General features: G+C 34.5%; 1 protein-coding gene across 3 annotated transcripts in view; it reads right to left on the reverse strand.

Moving 5' to 3' along the window:
• The window catches only part of Epha6 (EPH receptor A6), a 922,972-nt gene that overhangs the window by 727,296 nt on the left and 175,839 nt on the right, over positions 1-19,837 (reverse strand). For all 3 annotated transcript variants that reach the window (XM_031364192.1, XM_031364193.1, XM_031364197.1), the window contains one exon: positions 18,156-18,819. In XM_031364192.1, the coding sequence (XP_031220052.1) occupies positions 18,156-18,819 (664 nt within the window). The remainder of the gene's footprint in view (positions 1-18,155; positions 18,820-19,837) is intronic.

The following is a 19,837-nucleotide window of genomic DNA, read 5'->3' on the forward strand; positions in this document are numbered from 1 at the left end:
GAGTGTATCAAAAATGGTTAATTATTTAAGGAAGTGTAATAATTAACATAATTTTATAGATTTTTATAATGCAGAAATTTCTTTTATAAGTTTTTGTAATATAGTTTAATTTAATTCCAATCCATGACTATTATACTCTCCTCTCCTAACTGGTGGCTCACTGAAATCTTCTGTCATTTCTTTGTGATTATTTTCATAAGCTGAAACTCCACAGTAACCGAACCTTTCATCCACTGCCTTAATCCAGTGTATATTTCTCATTTTAAATTCACTCATCACTTCTGATATTCCTTGGAAATTTTAAAATTAAAAATTAATGAAATTGTTGATTTTTCTTCAGGAAAAATAATAATGGAAAAGCAAGTAAGCTATAGTATAGCTAAAGGTTGAAGCATACAATAAAGACAGTGGAAAGATTAAACCACATCTGAAAACAATCTTAAACTGGTTGTATTTCCTTAGAATTTTCCCTTAATCCCCAAATTTCCCTTTCAACAAATCTATGGATTTTTTTTTTTATTTCACATAGGAAATACCCCTTTCTATTTGGAAGCACTGTGATACTTAACAGTCTCTAGAAAGCTGTGTCTTTTGGATGTAGGGACATAAACTCTACCCTCCCTTCTTTCAGCAGGATTTCATCTTTCCAAAGCGTTCTTTGTTCTATAAGTTTTAACTTATATCTCTTTTATTGTCATCATCTTAACAAACACAACACATTTTAATTTAGTTAATCATATACAGCTACTTTCTTCTTAAAATTAAATGGGTGGTACTTCTATTTGCCTTTGACATGGTTTAATTTTAAACCTATGTTATCTTAGTATATAGATGGTAATGGTTTTCCTTTATTACAAATGAAGTTAGTTACAATCAAATTATGTTTGGAACATTAAGAGAAGAAATGAAAGAATATATAATATTTCTAGGCAAAATTTCCACTGCTGCATTTAGACACTAAATAGAGATCAAAATAGAAATGTCACTTCATGTTAACTTTCATCATTTTTTCAATGCCATATAAATTCTTACCTGCTCTAGTAACAGTGTAAAGAGGGATAGGGATTAAGGGTAGCTGAATCAGGAACTGGAGGAGATATGTGAGAGGTATAGAGGGTCAGGAAATCGAACAAAAATATGTAGCAGAGGGTGGGGGATGAGGAACTGGGGTGGCCACTGGAGGATCCCAGACCCAACTGGGATACCTTTAGCCAAAATGCGAAGAGAAGGGGGAGATAGAACCTGTAGAGACCACCTCCAGTAGATAGGCACTGCCCCTGGTTGAGTGATGGGGCCACTCACCCATCTCAAAGTTTTTAACCCAGAAATGCTTCTGTCCAAAGGAAGAACAGGGACAAAAAATTGGAACAGAGACCAAGGATTGTACCTGGAGGGATCCATGGCTCCAGATACAAATGCAGCAGAGAATGACCTTGCCTTATAGGGACAGGAAGGAAGGCCCTTGGTCAAGGAGGGAGGATGGGGTGGGGCTGGGGAAGGCTTGATGCCCCAGGGTAGGGGATGCTGGAGCTTTGGGACTGGAAAGTGGGGGTGGGTGGGAGAACACTCTCATACAGGCAAAGGGGAGGGGGGAGGGAGGATGTGGGATGTGAGATGTAGGATTGGTGGCGTAACCAGGAAGTGGGATATTATGGGATAGGAGGTTGGTGGAGGAAGTAACCAGGAAGTGAGATATAATTTGAGATGTAGATGAATGGAATGATTAATAAAAAAATCCTAAAATGAAAGCAAAGGTAGACATTTACAAAAACAGTATAAGCTTTCATCAGTTGAAAGTAGTGTCATCTATAGTGCTTTTGATAAATATTTCTACTTTTATTTCATATTTTTCTATGAATATATTAACAATATTTTTTGGCAAGCATGTCAGTGATTTCATAATTATTTCCTTTTCAAATCTATATAGCTTCTGTCAATAGTCTTCATTTTAATTTACTTACCATTAGAGAATTCATTAGATTTTTATAATGGCATCATTTTAATTGAATGAATACTTTCATCTTCCTAATGAATAAGTGCAAAACAAATTTTGAATTGCACACCATCTGGGATAATAAAGCAGTCCCCCCCCCAAAATTAATACACTCTTTCAGAAACACTATTATTTCATGGGCACTAGACAGTAAATAAATAATCATAGTTATCACATTGCATTAAAAAATGCACTGCTTTTTCCTTTAGAAACTCTAGTAGACAGTGTTGATCAATGTTCTGAAGTAATACATTCAAGGAAATTCCAAATCTTAGATTTTGTTCAATGCTCCATTTGTAGGCATAAAATTATATACTGACTTTTTTATTTTTACCCACTCTTTAATTATATGGTCAAGTTGTGTGAGAATCTCTAATAGCTGCTTCTTCCTAAGGAGGCTGATGTCCACATATAAACACTTGTCAATGGTTAGGGAGACTTCTTCAAATATTTATTCAATTTCTTTCAATCATATATTTATGAATTTATTCTAGGTCATAATTTAACTTAGAAAAGTAAGCATGCATTCATGTAGGCAGGGAGGCAGAGAGGAAGGAAGGGAGCTAATTGGGTAAGAAAGGCAATACTCCAATGGTGGAGACTGGAAATTTTAGAGCATGGAACAAGGCCTACAATGAAATATTAAAAGTCATTTATACTAAATTTTAAGTAATGTCATAAATCATCAGCTATAATGAATTAGAATGGGTGACTTTAGTATTAGTCACCTATCGCTGTAGATGATATAGAAATGGACAAATATAACAATTCTAAATAAAAGCTTAAGCAAGGATGCTGTGAATTAAGCATAATTAAAATGTGTCCAATCATAAAAGTCTTCACAATCAAAAGAAAATGTGTTTCTCAAAAGGAAAATATTAAGAGAGATCAGAAATTCATGTATGCAAGTGAGTTTATAAAAAAAAGACAGGACAAAAAATTGGGGGGGGAAATGGATGGAAGGGGAGAAAGTAAAAATGGATTGGCAGGGATGCTTGATTTGAAATTTAACAATACATTTTAAACATCATTTTTATAAATATACATTTATATACATATAAATATACATTTTATAAATGTACATAAGTTGTTATGAACTTTATTTTGTATTATTTTGTTCAAAAGAGTTCCCTATATACCAATGAAATATTATTTATTTTAGAAATATCCTGTGAAAAGACTTTTCAAAAACCTGAAAGTGTATGTATACATATATATATACACACACATATATAATTATATATATATGTTTATATAAATGTATATATATATATAATTCTTTTTAAGAATTTAACTACACCCTTATCTGAGTATAAGATAGAGCTGATGTACTCTTTGTCTTTTTGTAAGCTACCATAATAATTGGTAATCATTCATAGCTCATAGACTACAATATTTATGAAAGAAATATATATTAATATGACATCATTCCTAAATAAACACCATTATACTCAATTCTGAACAGTCATTCTATTCTGAAAGTACCAAAAACAGCAATGAACTTCAGGTTGAAGTTCTGTAGTTCATTGTAAAATCTGTTTTAAGTATAAGACAATATGAAAGTGGCCATTTGCTTCTGCATATCCTTTTATTCCTTGAATATAATGCATAAATTTACCAATTTTTAGTAAGTATATGATTAATGTCTAACATGGCTTAGGAAAAATTTATTATGGTATGAGAGAATTAGCTAACATAAGAGGGTTCTTGAAAAAGGTCTCTGTTTTAGAGGTGCAACATCATGTTAATATTCTTTTTGTTTTATATTAGATATTTTCTTTATTTACATTTCAAATGATATCTCCTTTCCTGATTTCCCCTCTGAATAAAATCCTCTTCCCTTCCCCCTACCCTCATGTTAATATTCTGCAATAAATATACACACACTCATGGAAACATGTAGACACATGCATAAACACACACAAATACCCTTACTTTTTTCTAATATGGCAATTTACTCTCAGGTTACAGTAATAGATAATGAAGACTCCTCTGAGTACTTTAAACATTACATTTCTTAATACAAATGTTTGAATATTGGCTGAATAATAGTTTATACTTATAGGAAAATACTTCAATGTTTGCTTTCATGTTTAATAAAAGGAATACATATTAATATCTAGCCAATACAATTTGTTGTCCATTTATTTGTAATTCCAGAATACCTTTAATTTGTCTAGTAGGTCAGAAATGTATGTATGAAATACCAGGAAATAAATATTTTAGATATGTAGGCCCCATGGTCTCACAGTCAACTATCAAACATATGGTATATGAAACATTAGACTTTAGTGTGTTCCATGAACTCTCTGCATCTGACCTGGAGGCTATAGTCCTCCAACTTGCTAACAGTTTCACTAAGAAGTAATTACAGATCTTTCATTATAAGCCATACTTATGACAGATAATACCATCTTAATGAAAGAAACATATACTAAGACTTGGGATGTAAACTCAATCCTTTAACATTTCAATAACATTTATTCCTGTTAGGATTTTAAAAAACTAGCAAGTCTCCATAGTTATAAACTTCCATGAAAACAGTAATTTGTATAAGAGAAGTCAGTATGTTTTCATTGTCATCTCCCTTAGGCATCAATTTAGTGCACCACTGAGCCCTCTGCAGGACTGTCCTGATTCCCATACTGAAGTACAAGAGATGTTAATTTTCTACATTCTGAAAGAGAGATGTTTTCAATAATGAAGGTAATTGCTCTGGGGCTTTCTAAACTGTGACAACCAGGTCCCTACATCCAAACCATCATTCTTCTTTACCACAACCTTAATCTCTACAAAGGGAGAACTAGTCTGTAAAATAATAATATATTTGCCACCACTAATTAGTGACCTCTATTTCACCACAATTTAATTAGTTTATGAAATTAAACTGATATTTTTCTTTCTAGTCTAGTACCAATAAGAAATATTATTCTTTAGGGTCAATAATATACTTTAAAAATATTTTTCCTGGAGAGCTTTTTATAATTTGCTTGGGTATATCATTTTGTATATTCTTTTTTTCCAAGTCTCTAAATTTAGCTTCATTCATTATTACACATAAAATTTGGAATAATTTATGTTTAAGTAAATGTGATAAAAATAATAAGAATATTTTTGTTTCTTTTTTCTTTTTTTTCTTTTTTTCTCTTTCAAGAGAGGGTTTCTCTGTATAGCCCTGGCTGTCCTGGAACTCACTCTGTAGACCAGGCTGACTTCAAACTCAGAAATCCAGCTGCCTCTGCCTCCCAAGTGCTGGGATTAAAGGTGTGTGCCACTACTGTCCAGCAAACATAATAAGAATTAAGTGCAGTTTTTACAACAACAAATTAATATTTATAGCATTAAATACATTATTCAAGAATTTATGTTAACTTAATTATTCTATGATCTTTATCAACCTAATAATCTATCAACCTAAATATATTTTATGTTGAGTAAATATGGATCAGTTAAGGAAATATGAAATCTATAAATGTATAAGGACTTTTAAAAGTCACATCAAGAAATGCAAGAGAACTTTTGTTTTATTGAGACAATGTTGTAAATAGATAAGGGTGGCATGGAAATAAGCCTAGGTTGGCCTTCAATTCCCAGAATTAACTACCTCAGTCTAATGATCGTAGAGATGATAAGTATATGACATTATATCTAGGACAGTAATGAATAATTTATGACAAATCAGATTCTCTCACCTAAATAAAAATTGTTATCTGTAATTTTTTATACAAAACTTGAAAAATATTTAGTTTTTATAATATGTTATGATATATTTGTGAAAAATTCATTCAAATTTGCAATTTATAGTAACTATGAAAACACTGATATAAAATTAGTCACTAAAGAGTTTTGGATCCTGATTACAGTGCAATCATCAACTTACTAGAGTATCTTTAGAAAAAAACACTACATAATACATCTTTATCTACATTTCAAAGTTTTTCAAATTAACCATTTGACATTAATTTTAACTGAAATATTTTATTATTCAATATGAAGAACCCAGTTTTCCTCTTAAATCAATGACCCAGGATACACAACAGATCTAAAATAAGAATACATACAATAAACAAACCAAAAATACAAAGATATAAGTCATTTCAAGAATAATGACAAAAATAACAACTCTCCATTTTAAAGAAATCCACCCAAGACAGTAGTTGTTTATCTCTGCCCAACACAACAGCATTTGTATCTTTCGAGAAATCTCTGTGTCTTTATATAGTAGTTGCTTTTAGAGTTGTCAAATAATGGAATAAATCATGGTTTTCCCCTTGTCTGCCACTGAAGATAAAACTGTTTGTTTTTAGGTTTTGAACATTGCCATCAATTGTTAGCCTTGTATGCTTCTTTATTCAGTGACAGTGCATGTGCAGGCAGCCAACGATGGAAACATCTCCATGGCTCTAGAGTCCCCTTTAAAGTGGAGACTAATTCTGCAATTATTTTTTTTTTCTTATCTCACAAATGGCTAGTTAACACTAAGCTCACATGGGAAAGAGTAACTGGCTATTACCACAATTTATTTCTATGTATTCATGATGGGAAAATAAATAATAATAATGATGATGATGATAATAATAATAATAGTAATAATGATGATGATAATAACAACACTATATGGCAGTATATGAGTAAACAGAATAAATGACCATGCCTTTTAAGAACACTCTCCACCATGGCTAAGGAACAATCAAATCTTTCATTGCCTATTATTTTACAGTTAATTTATTTCTCTATTTAGGCTTTAAGTTATGTAGTCAGTGTGAATGATAGTTGTCTCAATGTACAGGAAATACTAGAACTACTATTTAATTGTCCTTTGGTACTCCTCAGAGCTATCATTAGTTTACCTCACTCCTCTCAGCTTGAAATCCCCCCATTATATGAATCTTCTTTAACATCCAAATATGAGAGAACCAGTTTTTGACCCTTGATGATGGTAATATTGTGTTTTTTTTTAACTCTTTGTATGTGGGGAATGTGGAGATAAACATGGTGGAGGAAGTGGGAAAGAGTTAGGCACCACAGGTTTCTGTGACTCCCTGAAGACGCCTGATTCACTGTATACAGTGTATGATCTGACATGGCTGCTGGCATACCTGTGAGACAGCACAAAGGAATCAAGGCCAGGATGGTGGCTGCTTCCCCTGTCTTCAAGGAAGTCTCCTTGGGGGATTGTACCCAGGAGGGAGGGGAGGGTCCCTATAGGCTCATGGACAAGCTAGTCAGATTCTGCTAAACAATACCAGTTGTACCCTGATTTGCCCTTGAATACAAAGACATACCCCAATTGGCTAAAGTGCTATATAGAAGCTTGTACAATAAACAATAAAGCTAGATCTGAACTTCTGATGCCGGTCTCCAGAGTCTGAATGGAAGGCATCATCTTGGGCTCTGTCTCTACTTACTCACAACTTCCTGGTCTCTGTTCCCACAATTGTGCATATTGCTTCAGGAATACAAGTCTGGATGTTTAAGTGTGGCTCACAAGATATCAAGATCTATTTAAATCACATGGAAGTATTTTTCATTATTAGAAGATAAGATTGTGGGAAATGATATAGACTATAGCAGAGGTGATAAATTGTCCTTATTGAACTCCTTATCTGTGATAGAGTATTTCTATTGAAAGATGATAACTAAGCTTGGACAACATTTAACAGCACCTGAGCCCCATTTATATAGCATTAGAAGCCATATAAATGCTCTAATTTTAGTCTGTTGTATATGGAACAAGTATCTCTTCAATCCCTTTTTATATGGATTAAGGTAAAGTATGTATTTTACAATCTCTGAGCTGAACACAGATAAGTATACGACTTTCTTTTTGCATATAATTTCTTAAACACAAGGAGTCTGGATCTTTAATTCACTGTTTCCTGTCACTAAGAAATACTACTGTGACTTTTTGTCTAAAGAAACTGGACTGGTACACAGTAGAGGATTGCTGTGTCTGGGTTTAGTCAGAAAAGTTGCCCCTAACCCTCAAGAGACTAGAGGCCCCAGGGAGTTTAGAGGTCTGGTAGGTTGGGTGATGGGTGATGGGGTCATCCTCGTGGAGTCAGGGGGTCAGGAAGGAAGTATGGGATGTAGAACAGACGGAGGGTGGAACAGACTGGAGGGGAGTAAAACCTGGAGTGTAAATAAATAAAGAAAAGATTTAAAAAAAGAAAAAAAAGTTCTGAATCAAATAAAAACACAATGCAAGAAAACAGAATGCGAATTGCTCATAATAAAATGAACACAAAAATTATATTTCCAATGCACATGATAAATGAATGCTATGAAACACTGACATCATATTAAAAAAAGACATTGATTTAGATCCCTCAGGCAACCCTAAAAGATGCTACCTAAAAGTCTATATGGAGGAGAGTAACTTTATAGGAACTGAAAAATAATTAAAGAGAAATGAAATAATGAAAGGCATCCTGAAAATTAATTTGGTAAGATGCATTAACATGGATCTGAGCAAGGATAACAGATATAAATATGCTAGAGTAGGCAGAGGAAATTCTTAAAACTCCAGTGCTCTACAAAGAACCATAGACAACTAAGGAGGGTTGACAGTCAGATAAAGTCTTCAGTGAGAAGATGATGTAAAAGAAACAAGTTGGTTACTCACACTTAATAACCATCCCTGAACTGTTAGTCCCACCATGTGTACTCTTTGGTTGATGTTTTAGTCCCTGGGATCTCGGAGGGTACTAGTTAGTTCATATTGTTGTTCGTCCTAAGGGACTGCAAACTATTCAGCTCCTTGGGTCCTTTCTCTAACTCCTTCATTGGAGACCCTGTACTCAGTCCAATGGATGGCTATGAGCTTCTACTTCTGTATTAGTCAGGTACTGTCAGAGCCTCTCAAGAGACAGCTGTATCAGGCTCATGTCATCCAACACTTGCTGGCATCCACAATAGTGTCTAGATTTAATGATTGAATATGGGAAGGATTCCCAGGTGGAACAGTCTCTGAATTGTCCTTCCTTTAGTCTCTGCTCCATAGTTAGTCTCTACAACTCCTTCCATGGGTATTTTGTTCTCCCTTTTAAGAAGGAACGAAGTATCCACACTTTGCTCTTCCTTCTTCTTGGATTTTTTGTGGTTTGTGGATTGTACTTTGTGTATTCCGATCTTCTGGGCTAATATCCACTTATCAGAGAATGCATACCATGTGTGCTCTAAAACACCAACCAAAGAGTACACGTGGTGGGACTAATGGCTCCAGTAGCATATGTATAGCAGAGGATGGCCAAGTTGGTCATCAATGGGAGGAGAGGCGCTTGGCCCTGTGAAGGTTCTATGCCCCAGTGTAGGAGAATGCCAGGGCCAGGAAGTGGGAGAGGGTGGGGTGGTGAGCAAGTGGAGGGGAGAGGGAACAGGGGTTTGTTTTAGCTTTTATTTTATTTTATTTTATTTATTTTTTCTTTTTTTGGAGGGGAACCTGAGAAAGGATATTGGATATTGTAAATAAAGAAAGCAAATTAAAAAAAAGAAAAAAATAACCATCCCTGAAAACATACACACAAATAACATTATATAGTCACACAAACTAAGCAGGTTGTATTAGTAACACACACACACACACACACACACACACACACACACACACATACACGCACATATAAAAGCCGCACCCCCAAACATATTAAAAAAAAAGTAACATATTTTGTCAAAATAAGTTCTAGAGGATATACCTGATGAAACAAATTTATTTCTAGAAGAAAGGAGAAAAAATGGAAAAGATATGGTAAGTACCTTGATTACTTATCTCCCTGCTTTGCCAAATTTTTGACCCGAAAAACTGTTAACATTGATTATATAATTATTAAATTCTAGACAATATTTCAAATGAAAGTGATAATTTCAGGGGTTGCCATGTTTGAAAAGAGAACCGAGACACTGAATAAATTTACACTCTTTTGGAAATACATGTATTAAAGCACTTTAAAACATTAAACTTTGACTCTATGGAAATGTAATATGTAACTTTTAAGTCAGTGTTGTGAAATCAAAATTAAAATTAATGTTAAATATGATTAAAACAATTTGCTAAATATCTTAAGACAGTTTATAATTTAACTTATTTTAAAGGCAGTGGCAAAAAAAAATCTATAATTACTCAACGTTTTCTGTCTTGCTGGGAAATACTTCATTCTGTTTTCAGATCCTTTTCGCCCTTCTTGATTTCATATTCTCCTGAAGCCTGGCAAAGCCCTGGAACTGATTCAAGGAAAAGTGGTTTTGTTTGGAATCAAATGCTATATTGCCAGAGTTTAAATTTAGTGTGTGAGAACCTTTCAAAGGAGAAAATACCGTCTGGGCCAGTAAGCCTGCCCTTTTTGTCAGATACCATTCTCACCTTCCAGCTTTTCATCATATCCCCAAACTCCCTTATTTAAGGCCAAAATCCCTGTACCTAGAATTTCTTTATGCTCTCTGATCCCACACTCATCTATGATAACATGATTGGACAGAAGATTATAAGCTCAAAGTGTAAATGTTTCTGGACTGCAGAAGAAGTTGTGCTGTGAGGCCTTGACAACTCTTTGGAAGTCCAAATCAATAACGATGTCACTAAAGGCCTACATTGTCCCACTCACCTCTGTGAGCAATTATGCACTCATCTGAGACTGGTCTTGGTTCTTTCCTCCTGAGTGTCAAGGAAGCCTCAGAAGGAAACATTAATAAGAGTGTCTTTCTAGAGAAAGGGAGTTTTCTATTTGTTTTAAAAAATAATACAGCACATTTCAGTAACATATACTCAATGAGATTTTATTAAGCTCAAAGAAAAATGAAATTATGAAAATCTCTGGAAATGGGTGGCCTCAGAGATTGTTATTTTTAAGAGAGGCTGACTAGATTCAGATGTGAATCTTAGCTTGTATTGTACACCTATGTGCTTAAGTGGGTGTAAAGGTGAGTAGAGTATAAAATAGAGGAGACCAAGAGAGGGTTAAAAAGAGATACTCTGGAAGTATATGGAGGAAACAAGTATATATGTGGCATAACCTGGAAAGAAGACTGGGTAGAGGCTAAAAGCTGGTGTGAGACAGCATAAGGGAACTGGGGAGATGAGTGGGGAAGTAAACTTCTTAAAGCACACTTTCCTAGAAAGTGCGTAATAACACCTAATACTGTGTATGCTAACTGAAAAAAAAAAAGCACAAATATGAAAAGAATCTCATTTCAGAAATTTGATCTCCACTCCCAAATGAAATTTGTTGAATTATATCATGTGAGACCTTCAGGCCTTGTTTCCTGCAGCAGGTGTACAATTCAACACTAACGTCTTATGTTAATAAAGTTTCTCCTAAATTAATGCTCACGAGGAGTTTATTGAGGATTCATGTCACTTCAGAGCACACAACAGAACAAAACTTGCATTCAAATTTGCATGCTAATTGATCTCAGTTATTTCTTACACAGTCATAATAGTCGTAGAGAGATGAAGTAAAAAGCAATTTGATGTAAATTAGCACTTTAAAAATCAACAATGTTTTATTCAGACCCTTGGAAATAATGACATTAAGTAGAATAAATTAAAACAATTAAAATTATGTCTGTAACTGTATGCTAGTATGACAGCTTCAATTAGGGAAATGTTTAAATGGATATGAAAAACAAGGTAGTATTTAAGATGAAAAGCTGATTTGTTATGCATAGAGTAATTTGAAGTATTTGCATTTAGTTTCAAATTTTATCATAAATGCTTAAAATATTATTTCTGTTTATTTGAAAAATATGGCAAGTAACATCCTGTGGCTCTAATTTTTCTTTCCTGGAATTTGAGTATATGTTTATGTTAACAATATCATGGAAAAGAAATGAAAAAATTCACAACTCAGTAATCCACCTTTTAGAATCCTTTCTTTCTCTCTTTCTTTGTCTCTTCCTTCTTTTTAAAAAATTTTTATTTTTTGGAAGTTTGGTTTTTTGTTGTTGTTGTTGTTGTTTTTGTTTTTTGTACAGCCCTAGCTGACCTGGAACTCACTAGTGAATTATGTAAATACAGGTAAATATGTATCATTTAGCAGATTTTGAAAGTGTGGTTTTGACTGGTGTAGCATTGGTGTGGAGAAAAGTAAAGGAACAAAATGGGCTACTTAAAGTCAGTGGCATAGGAACTATGGATATCTATGTCAACTATGTACAACTTGGATTATTCAAGGCCTCTACATCTTTTCTGATATCTATATCATGTATATCTATATCTTTTTCTATCTTTCTATCTATCTATCTATCTATCTATCTATCTATCTATCTATCTATTTATCTATATCTACCTACCTTTCTCCTCTCTATTTATATGCATATATATGTATTTATGTATACATTATATATACATACATGTATATGTATATACATATATGTGTATATATTATATATAATATATATATATGTAATATATGTATATTACATATATGTGTATATGTGTTTATGTATACATTATATATAGTGTATATATATATATATATATGTCTTTAAAATGTGTTTCTCATATAGACCCCTTATGAGGCACATAAATACTAGCATGATAGTATCATTTGATGTAGATATCATGGTTGGTAGGCAGCAACCTCTTTCACAATTAGCTTAGTCAGTGTCTGAAAATAAACTAAGAAGGAATCAATAGGCAACAATACACATTTCCATTGCTCAGACAAGGACTGAGACCTCTGGAGATGGAGAAGAATAGAGTATTTTGTATTCAAAGAAAGAGAATCTAAAACTAGAAGACAGAAAAGGAATAATAAGACATGCTTGAAAACAGGAAAGGCAGAGATAGAGAAATAGAGAGACAAAGACAGAGAGAGAAAGAAAGAACAACAACAATAGGAAGAGGAGGAGGAAGAGGAAAAAGGAAAAGCAAAAGAAAGAAAGAATACATTATAATGATGATACAAGAACCTACAGACCAGAGATCCCAGAAGACTCATAAGTCATAGTTGACTGCTGGGTCATCACCAAGATACTCTGCATTCTGCATATATTGGGTAGATTTATGTCAGCTAGAATCATCCAAAAGAAGGGAATCTCACCTGAAAAACTGCCTCCATACAATGCGGCTTTAAGACATTCTCTTAACAGTGATCAATAAAGAAGGACCTAGCCCATCCTAGGAAATGCTATCCTAGCATTTCCTATCCTGCTATCCAGCTATCCTGGCCCTTTCTTCTCCCTGAAGGCAAACTGAACAAGTCATGGGGAACAAGCCAGTAAACAGCATCCCTCCATGGTCTTTGTATTAGCTGTTGCCTCCAGGTTGCTGCCCTGCACAAGTTTCTGCCCTCGCTGTTTTTGATGAACTGTTGTATGGAACTTTGAGTAAAATAAACCCTGTCCTGCTCTAGGTGCTTTTGGTCATGGTGTTTCATCTCAGCAACAGTGACCCTAAGGCACAGAATGAGAGCTCAGAAAGCAAAACAGTATTTTTTTCTTCCCCTTTCTATTTCCCACCTTTGGACAATGGACAGACTCCAAAGCCTGCTTACCCTAGTAGACTGTGGGATAATGCTCCCTCATACCACCCCTGCCCATGCAACTGCTTAAGAGGCTCCCATTGCTGTGACTATCTTTTTCCTTGACATTAACACAAACAAAAACTTAGTATTTGTCCATCTGCCCGCTTCTTCCTGGCAGTTACTATGAGTTCAAGCTCACACGGATTACTGTTTAGGCTTTCAAACTCCAACTTTGTGTTAAGTTCCCTTCCAAGCCCATTCTTTTTTTTCTTTGAAATTTATTCTTCTCTCATATATTATGTCCCCACCACTGTTTCTCCTCAGTCCTCTCTTCCACGTCCCTTCCTACTACCTCCCATTCCCACCCCAAGATCCACCTTCCTTCATCGAAGTCCATTTTGAAACTATCTACAAGGATCAAAACTGTGCAAGAGTTGCCTTGTGACAGTCACATATGGAATTACTATAAGTCACCTTATTGTGTGTTTGCTCCAAGAGAGACCATTTGTTTATTCAAGCAAATTTGAAAAGAGTGACTGTCACTCAAAGGCCAAGAGGAGGAAGATCTGAGCTTCCGTTCTCTATATAATGTTAGGTACTCTTTTGTGACTGTAGGAAAAACATTTTTTCCCCAATAATTTTATACTCTCATTGGTAAAATGAAGGATACTAGCATTTTCTAAATGCATTCAAATCTAGAGTACTGGGGTATAATGAGAAGGAACATTTAAGCATATGGATGTGCTTTGGTTTTAGTGGATTCGTTTCTCACTGCCTTAGGATCACTCACAGAAATCCCTTTCTTACACTTACATTTCACAGGTGATTTTTAAGTACAGGTCTTTTATCTGGAGCCCTGATGAAGCAGACCAAAGCGTTACTTTTAGAAACTATACCACAAAAGAAGGAAAGGATGGTTAATTTTGTGAAAACCAGTATATACAAAAATTATGTTTGATCAGGAAAGATTAATGAAATTTTATGATTGAAAAAACATCCAATAAAGGAACCCAGCTGTTAGGTAGAGCATGGAAAAATATTAAGAGACATGAGGAAGACTCACATTGTTCAAAAACAATGAGTGAGAACAGCAGGTAGAATTTGTCAAGGTTAAAAAAGGAAAAGAAGGCCAGATCGTGAGGTTCTTTGAATGCTGAAGTGAATTGTTACTTTCAAGCTACAGACTAAAACATTTAGAGACTATAAGGGACTGCCATGACATCAAATAAAAACTGTAATAACATTTTCTTTGTGTCCCAGTTTGTTTTTTTAGTGCTTTGATAAAACATTCTTATAAAGGGCAACTTAAAGAGTGAAGGGATTATTGGCCTTTTACTTCTAAAGGGCCAATGCATCTCTGAGAGAAGTGATGGTAGAAACTCAAACAGAAACTACTGAAGGACACTGATCACAGGCTTGGTCAGAGAGCTTTCTTATACAGATTACAATGCTCTGTGCCTAGGGATGGTGCCTCTATAGTGTGCTGAAATCTCATGTATCAATTTACAAAAATTGCAGTGTGCTATAGCAGTGGCCCCAGGTTAATTGCTGAGATAATTCTTCAACTGTGGTTCCTGATTCAACGTTAATCTAGATTGGATCAAGTTGAGAATAAACAATAACCAGGTCACTTTGTAACTCAATAGATTGTGGACACAGGATAGGGTAACAACCAGATGGAGCAGAGAATTGGAAAGCAGCAAGAATATTGGTGTTGGTGCCAAGAAAAGTTTAATCCATGATACAAACTGAAGATTGGTTGGTGAGAATATTCTTTTGCTAATTTCACGGAGAGAAAAAGCATATCTTAGTGTTGATCAAACCAGGAAACTTAAAAGATCTGTAAAGCTGGCTGGTCTTATAGGAGATTAACTCCAATAATCTGGAGTTTTGGGGGTTAGTGGCTAGAGCCAATCAGCTTCAGAGAACCAGATGACACCTGGGCTTTTCTGAGAATATCATCAGTCTCTAATCTGTGACATGCTGACATATAGATGAACTTATCATCACAATAGACTAATGTTCAATGGCTACCTTTTAGAATCTTAAAGACTTTTAAGTATTCTACTTCATGTGTTTTGCATGTGAAAAACAAAAACTGAAAATACATATAATTTTCAAATTGAGGGGATTTCAAGCACAGACTTTATCTGTAATAGTTTTTGATGGAACTGTGTTAGACTTCAGAATGGTGCCATAGAATGAGAGCATGGGTTTGTGTATGAAGGAAGGACGTTAGCCAAGAAGGCAACAGAGAGTGGAGTGGGATACACAGTAGCAGTCCTCTTGCATTAGAGTGCCGTCCATTTACTCCCTCACATGACCTCTCTACACTTTGACACCAAAGAAACAAGAAAACCTTTTAATTTTTTACCTTCTTTCTTGTTTGCTTTTCCTGTGTTGTAGGAAAATGTAAGCTAATTTCTGAAGTCTTTGGAGGCCACTGAGAGAATAGTTCTGGGAAGGAAAGATTGTCTTAAACACTTCAACTCTGGTGAAGCACCCATGTGTGATGTATCCAGCTAACATGTATTGTGTTGCTTTGTTTCAAAGAAATATACAATGCACACACACACACACACACACACACACACACACACACACACATATATATATATTTATCATCAAGCAGAGTGATTACGAGAATACATATTCAAAAATAACAAATAATATTTTCAAATGATTATTTTATCAAAGTAAACTAGAGACCAACAAAGTGAATGAACACATCTAGGAAAAGCATTTCTATTTCCCTCCCTAGATGTATAGTCAAGTTATAATTTAAGATATAAGTTTTATTAATATGAGTTTATGAACAAGTTTATTCATATTTATTTGAAAACATTAATGCTTACTGTGAAAAATTCAGAGGTTTGGCTGTGAGCTATACTATTATTAGACAATAGAAACAAAATATGACTTCTTATATCAGGAAGGAAAGGAACAATAAGAAAAGTGCCCAGCAAATGAAGGCTTAAAATGGAAAGCATATGACTATATATTTCTTTACATTTACTATGTTTCACACTGTTTGAAAATAACTATTATTTATAATAGGAACCATATATATATTTAGAAATTTTACATGTCCTTGGCATTTATTATGACTACTACTCTATGCATATTTCAAGTGATTTTTTAAATTTAGTGATGTGTAGATAAAAAATACAAGGTTAATTCTCACTTCTCCATCCATTATCAGAACTGATGAGTATTTATATAGTACACAGCCCCTCTTGTATCTATAAAGAGATGACATATACTAAAGCTCTCAACACTAACTGCAGATATGCAATCTCAAAATAAATTCATGCTATCTATCATTTATTTAAAATCATCTCTGCTAAGGAATGAGTGAAGTGTATGCCATCTATAAAAGAGGAATGTCATATAGAAAGCATGTTAACTTAAAAATATATAGGATCCTAGATGCAGTATATTTATCCAGAGCTCCTTTGCTTCCCCAAAATTTCTGAATAGCTATTTATATAAATTAATGTTCATGTACATCATTTTCTAAGGGAAAATAAAAAGAAATTTATAGCACCCAACTCCATAATCATTCATAAAATTTGATAAGGGTGAAATAACATCATTAGGATAATCCTGTTATATTGAATAAAATATCCTCATGATTAAATCATAGAGGCTATTTTTTGCTTCATGCAAAAGATACAAGACTTCTCAAGCCAGCACTGTTTGCCAACAGTAAACATGACCAACATTTAATGCTCTAGTAAAATTTGCAATAATCAACAACTCATGTTTCTTACAGATTAAACCTGTGAACTTCCACTTTTATTATATATGTATATCCATAGATATGTGTACATATACATATATAAAAGAAACTTTTCCTTGCTTTCAATCTTTCATCTGTTTAAATACATATGAATATAATTCAACTGTAGAAGTCAATAGAAAAAAATTCCTATGAATAACTTATTATGGAGAACAGAAAAGTAGCACACCACTAAATGCAAGATCCCTTTATGTCTATATTGTATTATATGGAATTTCAATTTCAATTTAATTAAATAGATGTTCTTTATGAAAGCTAAGCAATATGTTAAATACATATTTTTATTTGATTAATAAGTCTCTATAGACTGGGTTTTGGTGTTAAACACCTTTAATCCCAGCACTTGGAGGGCAGAGGCAGGTGGATCTCTATGAGTTTGAAGCCAGACTGGTCTATAGATTGAGTTCCAGGGTAGCCAGGTCTATACAGAGATACCCTGTCTCATGCTCCCTCTCAAAATAGACTTCATAAGATGATCATATGAAAGAAAAATAATCCTTATAATTTTTCCATATCATTATAATTAGAAAGTTATAATTTTTAAATTTAAATTGCACTTTGCAATGTTATTACTTCTTAACAATTACATTTAACAAAAGTTCTTGCTGAAACTAAAAATCTAATATAGGTGAACATTTTACTTAGTACTAGCAAAGGTCAATAATCCACAGAGCTCGGAGTTGTTTTCCTCTATAAAAATGATAAAAATCTAAGAACTCATAGGTTTCAATAGAAAATAATATACGTTTTCCGTATTAAAAACCAACATATCAAACGTTTTCTGATAGTTAATAGTAATAAATTTCTTCAACAACAATGGGGAAACACAGTCAGCATTTTCAAATTTTAAAGAAGCAATTTAAAATACAAGATAAATTATTTGAATTTTGCATCTTACCGTGGCAAGAACCCTCGATTTCTTCATACCCTGTACTGCAGATACACCTTCCAAGAGGAACAAGCCAATCTCCATCAGCTCCACAATAGAGTTTAGGAGTGTCTCGCTCCTCAGCACTCTTCACACATGAACCCCGCACTTCAACCAAAGAGGAAGAATCAACCCTTGGGATGGTATCAGGAAACATAGCCAAGTTCCTCACGGTGAAAGGGCATTTTTTATAGAAAACACGGACTGAGACCAGAGCAATGCATGCTCCAATATCTTGAAAAGCCAAATAAAATCCTTTCCTTTCTATTGGTCCCACCTCACGGATTTCGGTGTTGAGTTTAAGGATGCGATCACCCAAATCCATCTGAGTAAAACTCTCATCAGCAGCAATTGTATCGATTTTTATATATTGGCTTGGCTTGAATTTAGTCCAATGGGATTCATCGGATTCTATATAATACAGATTAAAGGTTTCTTTACAAGTTCCCAAGACCCATGGGATGCTGTTACAATCCCTCAGTGTGAACTTCATTTCCACATAAATTTTCTGCGCAGCGTCACGGGAGATCCAGTTAGTACGAAGCCAGTTGTTCTGGTTTGGTTCCATGACATTGCATACCTGGTACGTATGTATGGGCCTGTTGTGCTCATCCATTTCCGTAATGGCATCCCACTACAAAAGGAAAAGAATGAAATGGTCATAAAACCATAGCAGTTAAGGGACATGCTTGCCTAAGAATATGCTAGCAAAGAAAAATGAGTTGAACCAATATTAAGCAACTATCCGAAACAAAGCAGCAGTTTAACCATGATGAACCTTTGATTGAGAGTATGGAACCTACTCTTCCGGGACCTTTCCTTCTTCATTATTCACATGACTAAAGCAGTTTTAACATCCTCAGTTTTCTCAAGTGTAAAACAGATTGGTAATATTACCTGTTTATATTATATGTTGTAATAATGCATACATACTCCTAAAGTATATCTAAAGGAGTCATGACTGTTCTGAGGAGAGAGCTGGAGAGATAACATAGCAATTGAGAACATCCACTGCTCTTGGAAAGGACCCACAATTAGTTCCCATCATCCACATCAAACAATTCCCAACCACCTCTAACTCTATATCTAGATGACCTGACACCCTTTTCGGGCTTCCATGAGCATCTGAATTCTAGTGCAAACATGTACATAGAGACACAAATATATAAACAGCGAAAGGACCAATGGAGCTGAGGGGTTTGCATCCCCTTAGGACTAACAACAATATGAACTAAGTAGTACCCTCAGAGCTCCCAGGGTCTCAACCACCAACCAAGGACTGCACATGGAGGGGTCTGATTGTTCTGGCAGCATGTGTATAGTAGAGGATTGCAAATTCGATCAGCAATAGGAGGAGAGGACCTCAGCCCTGTGAAGGTTCTGTGCCCTAGTGTAGGGGAATGCTAGGGCCAGAAAGTGGGAGAGGGCGGGGTGGCAGGAATGGGGAAGTGGGAGGCAACAGGGGTTTGTTTTTGTTGTTTTTGTTTGTTTCTTTGTTTTTTGGAGGGGAAACTGGGAATGGAGAAATTTACATGTAAATAAAGAAAATATCTAAAAAAAAAAAAGAACTGAAAAAAAATACTTTTAAAAAAAGAATTTAAAGTAGCCTACATTATTTGATCAAAATCACCAGATCCATTAAAAGTGCTCAG

The sequence above is a fragment of the Mastomys coucha genome, unplaced genomic scaffold, assembly GCF_008632895.1.
Source record: "Mastomys coucha isolate ucsf_1 unplaced genomic scaffold, UCSF_Mcou_1 pScaffold12, whole genome shotgun sequence".
Lineage (NCBI taxonomy): Eukaryota > Metazoa > Chordata > Mammalia > Rodentia > Muridae > Mastomys > Mastomys coucha.